The sequence below is a fragment of the Medicago truncatula genome, chromosome 1 (genome assembly GCF_003473485.1).
Source record: "Medicago truncatula cultivar Jemalong A17 chromosome 1, MtrunA17r5.0-ANR, whole genome shotgun sequence".
Classification (NCBI taxonomy): Eukaryota; Viridiplantae; Streptophyta; class Magnoliopsida; order Fabales; family Fabaceae; genus Medicago; species Medicago truncatula.
Window position 1 is genome coordinate 6,847,918 of NC_053042.1, and position 8,488 is coordinate 6,856,405.

General features: G+C 32.5%; 2 protein-coding genes across 2 annotated transcripts; both read right to left on the reverse strand.

The window, feature by feature from the left end:
• Positions 1 to 750: 750 nt before the first annotated feature.
• LOC25482113 (cytochrome P450 734A1) lies at positions 751 to 4,242 on the reverse strand. Its single transcript, XM_013610614.3, has 4 exons — positions 3,506 to 4,242; positions 2,544 to 2,788; positions 1,746 to 2,109; positions 751 to 1,252 (listed from the first exon to the last, which is right to left on the reverse strand). Exons 1-4 carry the CDS (start codon positions 3,992 to 3,994, stop codon positions 839 to 841), a joined length of 1,512 nt encoding a protein of 503 aa, XP_013466068.1. The 5' UTR covers positions 3,995 to 4,242; the 3' UTR covers positions 751 to 838.
• Positions 4,243 to 5,525: 1,283 nt separating this feature from the next.
• On the reverse strand, positions 5,526 to 7,908 carry LOC25482114 (uncharacterized membrane protein At1g75140). Its single transcript, XM_013610615.3, has one exon. It carries the CDS (start codon positions 7,632 to 7,634, stop codon positions 5,679 to 5,681), a length of 1,956 nt encoding a protein of 651 aa, XP_013466069.2. The 5' UTR covers positions 7,635 to 7,908; the 3' UTR covers positions 5,526 to 5,678.
• Positions 7,909 to 8,488: the final 580 nt, after the last annotated feature.

An 8,488-nucleotide genomic window follows, 5' to 3' on the forward strand; every position in this document is an offset into this window, starting at 1 on the left:
ACAACTTATATAGTGATGTGAAGAATTTGTTAAGTCTCATTCATAGTATTTTGGAGCATGATATCATGTAATGAATGGAAATGTTGAATTAAGTTTTTAATGAATTTTGTACTCCATATGTAGTGTAGTATGTAGCTACATCAATACTCTTAATAGACTCACCTTTGTGAATGTGGAGGTTTGGCCGCTTCTTATGAAAGTTTGACAAATTTTCTAGAAGGTTACTACATTAGAATAATGTGCTTGACCGTAATGCACAGAGCTATTGAACTACACTCTGAAGATTGAGCGTGTAATGTTGAGATAGAGTTCAAAACTACGAGTCACGCTGCCTTAATAGTTCGGAGAACTATAGTACCATTAAGACAGAGTCGCAGAACGTCTTAAAGAGAGCAACCTAGTCTGCGACTCGATCTAAATTTTTATCTAACGAAATTATTATTTTTGTGCATAAATGATTTCAAATGTTTGACAGATGCAACAAAAATTTAAAGTGTTCAAGAAATGTTCCTAACAACCACAAATTTTGATCGGATAAGGGTAGATGCACGAAGTTTTTTTTTCTCTTTCACACCTGATGTTGGAGGTGTTGCCCAAGTTTTGAACATCATTAAAATGACTTATTGAACATGGTCTATCGATATAATAAATAAAACAGTAGGTTTTTTTTTTTCTTTCTTTCTGGAATTGGTGTAGTAACTCTTGCTTGAAAATAATTAGGAACTCTTGTTTGAATTGAAGAGGGAGAAGGAAAAAAATAGAACTTCACACTAAAATAATAGTTATACAATTTACCATAAATAAGAGAATGATCATATTCCATATGTTGATATCATTTTCATAATCTTCTAAAAACGATTTGCATGCCATATTGAGGTGACACACTCATCACCAACATCGGTCCATGAACATATGTTGGTGAAACAGTAAAAGAATATCTCTGCAAAAGCATGGCAAGAACAATCTTCATTTCAATCAATGCTAAATTTTGACCCACACAATAGTTGGGGCCAAATCCAAATGGAAAATATGAAGATGAATGCTTTTGGGACTTTGTAAATCTCATTGGATTGAAATCAATAGCATCTTCTCCCCATATTTGAGTATCATGATGAACTGAAATTATAGACATATATAATTGTGTGCCAGCAAGAATATCAATGTTCCCAATGTTAACTCTTTTACTTGCTTGCCTCACCATTACTGCTGCTACAGGATAAAGTCTAAGTGTTTCTTGAATTACCAAGCTCACCTGATTAGAAAAATGAGATTCACCATGAATGGTGAAGTAAATACTTTCAATCTTATTTATATAGTTTAAGGAAAATACTAACAAATGATTTAAGACATTGTTTAAGCAATAAAAAAAAATAACTTTGTCTAAAAAATTGTGTAATTATTACTTTTTTATATGTTTGATTTGTATTTTCGAGACAAAATATTTTATTTTGAATTCCTTAAACAATGTCCCAAAACACTTGTCAGCATAACCCTTTTAGAATGTTGTGTCTTCTAGGTCCATGAATGTTATGTTTACGATAATAGATTTTTGTCATCCAAAAAGACCTAGCGGCACAGTTTGTTACCCGCCTGCCTTCTATTCATGTGTAAGTAATTATTGATTAGAGACTACTTATTAAAAATTCAAAAATAACTCAATGATCTATAGAATATTTTGACCAAATAAGCAAACTATAAAAACATAAACAAACTTTTCTTCAAAAAAAAAACATAAACAAACTTACTAATTTGAGGTCACTTAATGTTTCTGCAGTTGGGGATGTGTGATGTCCTAAAACATGAAATACCTCCTCACGTGCCTTGCTTTGCCATTCTTGATTCAGCCCTAAAAGAAAGATAGCCCAGCTCACTGAATTGGCAATTGTTTCCTTTCCTGTCAAATAGAAATTTTTACAATTATCTATAATCTCATCCAATCCTAGCCTTTGTGTCTCATTGTTGATAAATTTGTGAGGAGACATCAACAAAGCAAGCAAATTTTCTGAATTGTTTTGTGTTTTATGGTTATTGTCAATCAACACTTTAATTAGTTCACGAGTTTTCTTTTCTATTCTCTTTCTTTCTCTATTCTTCTTGGTAGGTATATACCTGCATACACATTATACAAAGTATTTCAATAATTTCATAATATCGTTAAATAGTGGAAATATAAACTTAAGTAAACCACAATCTAACTATATCTGTAACTTTAATAGTTATGATTGAAGTTAAATATATTTTTATTATCTAAAAGTTATGATCGATTGACACTATAAAAAATGCTCACCGACTTTATTTTTATTTTTTTATATTGTTTATTTTTTTTACATTTGTTCTTTTTCTATATAAGAAGGGAGATATATCTTTATATTGTTCTCCAATCATATTTTAACACATTGGTTTATATATAATCTAATACTATAAATAGAACTTAATCCACATCACATGTTAGAGTTGATAAATAAACAACTAAAGAACAACAACTAAATTTTGTCCTATAAACTATTATATGTTTTATGTAGTTGAGTTTTTTTATACCATACCTAAACCCAGGAAAATAAGCAGTTCTGATAGAAAGACTAGCAAGATGACAATGTTGATCTTGTAACTTGAAAATCTCTTTCCCTTCTTCATAGCTACTTCCAAAAGCAACTTTAGATATAACATCAGCTGAAAATTTTTGGAGATCTTTATTCACATCAATCTCAAATTCTTCAATGCCATTGTTCTCATCTTCCCACTTGCAAAACATTAATTTTGTGGTGTCTATAATTTGGGGAATCCAAGACTGATATGCAATACATGTTAGACACAACAATTATTTGTTTATATAAATTGAATTTCATGTCAAAGATACACACCACAGTGGTCGGATTAGGTCGATTTTGATCAAATCAATTATCCGACCCAATCAAATTTGATTAGTTTGAGCCGGGTCAAAGATCTATATCTTTTTTGTCCAATTCGACAATGCACAAATTGGTTTGGGTCAAATCATTGTGTCTATGAGACATTTTTTTTTAAATAATATAATTAAATGACATTTTATTTTATAATTTTTTTAACACTTGCACTCTCCCTCCGTTTTTAAATATAAGCAAAATTGACTTTTTAGATTCATTTATTTAATGAATCACATATATCATTAAATGAATGAACCTAAAAAGTAAATTTTACTTATATTTAAAGACGGAGGGAGTATGATATAAAATTTTAACATTTGAGTTAAATCAAAACACTTTTTAGGCAGACACATAAAAGTCTTCAACTATATTAACTAAAAATAAATTAAGTTTTTGAATGGGTTGAATATATGGGTTTGAAATCATAAACATATTATCCAAACCACTTTGGATTTGAATAGAATGGTTCGGATTGGACCAAATATAAACAAATTCAAATAAAAATATAAGTTGAATTAGTTTGAGTCATCAAGTTCAACGGATCACATGAACTTGTGACCATATATATACTACACCGCACTATAAAAAAGAAGAGATTTTACCTTACTATGCTCCATTTTAAAAGCATGACTAGCAATTGATCTATAAACGGTCCATTTCTTTCCCTTTGAGAAGAGAATTCCTTCTCCATAAAACCGTTTCAACGACGGATTAGGTTCCAACTTCTCAAACAATTCACCCGTTTTCAATAGTGCCTCTTTAATTATAACCGGATCGGATATTATCAGTCGGGGCTCCGACCCATACCAACTGAGGACAATTTTCCCATACAAAGGAGCCCACCTATGATAAGATGGACACACACGATGAACAATATCGTGGCATAAATCCATTGGCTTAGATTGAACTTCCGCAAACATACGGCGGATCTCATCGGAGTTGCCTTTGATCAGACAGTAGGAAGGACCCCTTATGCCTTGTTTGTGAAAGTGACGTGAAATGATCCATGGTAGCAAAATTATTGAGTATGTGATCCTTGCTATGAACACTAGCAGTAGAATAAAGATTAACATGAGTAGAAGATGAGACATGAAATTGATAAGTTTTGACAACCTATAAAAATGTAGAAATTGCTACGTTGCGACCAGGGTTTTAACCTCGGCTCCATTTTTAGTGGTTATTTTGTTTATATACCGTAAACAACAAAAAAGGAAAGAAAAGATGAGGCATGGTTATTAAGGTTCCTGGAGACATGAAAGTGAGGAGCTACTACTTATAACAAGTGACTTAGTGAAATGTTTGGTACATTTTTTTTTTTTTTGAAGGGAAGTGTTTGGTACATGAATCATGATGATTCCCATGCGACAGGTTTTAATATAATCTGATAATGTAAAGTACTCCATGCGGTCTTATTTATAAGAAAAAGTTAATTTTTTAAATTCATTGAATAATTAATGTACTTAGTATATATTATAGGTCAAATACATCATTTATGCAATGAATCATAAAAGTTAAATGTTTCTTTTAAATAGGACCGGATAGAGTATTACACATTTCAAAAGAAAAGCCATATACTAGTGGCTTTATTTTTATGGAAGTCTCGTACGGACATGTGACCATGATGCAATGAGTGACGTATTAGTCCAAGCTGGTTCATTATAGAAAGAAAATAAAATAGTAATTCTACAAATGAATCCCTAAAAGTGTGTTTGTCACATTCACGTTACTTCAAATCTAGGACCATAGAGTTTAGTATTCCTATTTAAATTTCAACCAATATAAGCAATAAAATGGAGTTTGTTAAAAATTATGTATTTAGATAGTGTGTGACCACCGGCACTAAAGTTTTTGTTTTTTTATAGCTTGTTTTATATGAAGTAATTCTATTTGAGGTATTGTCGGATGTTAAATATGAACAATTTCTTAATCGATATTCTAAGTTTAGTTTGCCATGTTGAATTTTAGTCCCTTCCATTAGACCCAACTTCGGTCGGTCATTCTACTTAAGTTGTTATGCCGAATATATTTACAAGAATAAAATTAGTTGATATGTGTTGTTTCCATTAGTGCATTATTAATATTCTTGCTACATTTCATAAGTGTATTGTATTCTAATACTTATGCTAATAATATAAAACTGCTAGAACTGTTTATGTCACACATAAATTGAGCAAAATTAATGAACCATATAGTATCTAACAATATCAAAGGCTAGACAACTTAAATACATGAATTTACACATCATGGTGTTGTGCATTTTGAATTGTTGATGGTTTTGCAATGAGTTATAGATCTTCAACTGGATAGAGTACATTTTGAATTGGACTCCGAAGGAGGTGGTGAAGAGCATCAAATTCAATAATGCTTAATTCAATATTTTAAAACTTGGTGCAATTTATTCACAGTGAAGACATAGTCTTAAAATAGAAGATGAAATCCAAAACATAAATCTTAAAATTAATTACTCTATGAATAGAAGATATAGTTACTTTTTGTCTTTTCTAAATAGTTTTTTCCTGAGTTCCCTTCTCTCTTCTCTCCCTCAAAACTACTTATACTTATATCAACCACCAAGCAACAAAAAAAATTGCTACTCCCAAAAGTGAGGGACCTTGGAACTCAAACAAAAGGAAATGATTAAACCAAAAAACTTGGAAGTTTCTCATTATAATTTATTTTTCACTTAAAACACAGTGAGACATCAAAAGATTGAAAACTAAGGAAATATCTTGAACTAGTTAGAGAAAAACTCATGAAATTAATTAACGCTGCCGCTCAACTGCGATCATTTACAGCTTGATTTCCTACAAACATGCCATCTCTTCTTTTAGGGAAACCAGGAGGATCCATAGTTGATGCCCTATATTTAATCTCTGACCCTGCTCTAAAATCGGGATCAACAGAAGCTGGCCTAGGATTGTGATCAGCAGAACCAAGTCTATAGGTACTTGCTGCTCCAGCAGGAAACCTTGTAGGAGAGCCATACCTTCTCGGCGGCGGTGGACCTCTGAGAGCTCCACTTCTAAGATCCATAACATCAGCAGAAGTTCTTGAAGAAGAGTCGACAAAAGATCTTTCACCTGAACTAGATGATGCCAAGGGAGCACCAGATGCTGATGCCAAGGGATCATCAGGTCCCCATGATGTAAGTGCTTCCTTCTTCTTGGCGAAAAAATGCCAAGCACCGAATAGGAAAAGTACGAAGAACAATACAGGACTGGTCCATAGCATGGTATTGAATTCACCTTTATAAATAGGTAGATTGGAATGATACATTCCAACATAACCACCTCCAAGTCCAACAATAACAAGCTTTTCACGGTCACTAGCTATCAACGGTATCATCACTCTTGCTTCGTCGTCCAAACTTGGGGTTGGATGATTCAGAAATGAGGATCTAAGCTCATCAATGCTTGAGGAGAAAACCGGCCGAGGAACCCCAATTCTCACATAATGAGGAGACGAAACATTGAACACAAAAACCTTTTTAGGGTTAACAATAAGCAAATAGCCCTTAATTGCTTGCAAGGCAAGAGGCTCATCCATTTCAAACTTTTTCTTGTATCTAACCCTGCATTTGAAGTTCATTACATCACCAAGCAACAAGACATAAATTAGATCGCCATCTGACGTAAAACCGTAAGCCTTGGAACGCTCGGTAGCATCGAAAACATAACCTCTAGCAAGGGAATGGTTCAACCCTTCACATTCAGATTCTCTTATTTTCATGCCCCTTAAATCCAATGACCCTGCCCCAGTTTCTGTCAAAAACATAAGCCTTTGCTTCAAGAAAACTAACGGCCTAGCACTCGGTGTGACAGAACCATAAAACACACCATTTTCCTTAAAAACCTTAATCTTCCCACTAATATCGGCTGATAGAATGTACTTCATCCTCCCTACAAAATGAACTTCCAACAAAGTTATAGCCAAACCATTCTCATGATTTTCAGGTGACGCAAACTTACCGACATTTTCCATAAAAACCGAACTCCAATCCTCTCCGCTTGATCCCTCCCAAACTCTATGTATCAACATTCCCCCATTTTCATGACCAGTTACAACAAAACTCTCATTCTTATAAGCAGAAGTATATGAAACCATCGCCGTAATAGGCGAATCCAACAAAGTATCAAACTCAACCAACACATCACCATTTCTCAAAAACACATAAACTCTTCCCTTTTCATCGCTAACTGCCACATATTTACTTAACCCTTCATGATCCTTAAAAGGCAAAACATTTATACAAGTTGCATCAGAATCCAATTTCACAGCAGATGCAAATTGAAATCTCTCTGACCAAAAAGGAGTATACTTGGTCACAGACATTCCCTTAGCTCTCTCACCATTTTGAGCTTTCCCCTCAAATTCTACATCTTCAACTACTTTCTTATCACTTGATCTTCCATCATCAACATCACCCTTTATCTGAGTAAACCTACTTTTTTCTTGAACAACCTTAGGAACCTCTTGCTGTGGTTGTTTTGATTCTAATCTTGCAACTATATCACTTAGATTTCTCACTAACTCTTCAAGCTTATTCAACAAAACTTGTTGATTGAAATTATCACTATTTGCCTTGGATTCAGAAACAGATTCATCATTGGATGGTGATTGTAATGAACATGATTCAGGGCTTAAAGGGTCACTAGAAACATAAAGAAAAGATAAAAATAATACCAAACAGAAGATAAAAATCTTGCCTTTATGTGATGCCGCCATTGACATAGAAGAAGAAAATTTGAAGGGTGTTGTTGGATCTGAAAAGGAGGGAATTTAGCAGAAATCTATGTTAGATTTGAGGAATCTGAAGAAAGTGTATTGAATTGGATTTGAGTTGACTAGGGTTGAAATAGGGCAAAACAAAGAAATGGATTTGAACAAAGACATGTAACTGAGTTTGAGATATTGTACTGTGTCAGATCGCAATGATATATCTTTGTCAAATAAATCTTTTAGGACATCGACAATTTTTATGTCCTACATTCATGCTCCTACCAAATTTTTTTTTTTTTTTAATACTATTTCTTTTCTTGGTAAGAATTTCTAATTGTTTAATTTGAATAATCTATACCAATAGCCATCAATCATATTCACGGACTCGTGATTTTTACTTTTTTTTTGTATTATTGTAAATGATTATAATATAATTACTTACTTTTAGTGGTAAAGATAACTTCCTAAAATATCTTCATGGCCCATTATTACTTTTTAAAGTAATGATATATGAACATCATTTTGATACAACCAATAACTCTTTATAATTTTTTAATATATTTTTAATGATTTTAATTTGCGTGCTTCTCACATTATTAAAGGGTGTTGCATTAGTTGTTCAATTTTAGTTGTACATATAACACAACTCTACTTTTTAATGTTTATTATATATATATATATATATATATATATATATATATATATATATATATTTATATATGTTTCATTATTTTATACTCCGTCCTATTACATCGGTGGCGAAGGTTAGGGTGCGCGGCCCATTAATGTCGTGCATCTGTATGACTAGATTGTAGTTTCAGATCTATCAAATTCATAAGATAATAGTATATATCCTTCACATCCTA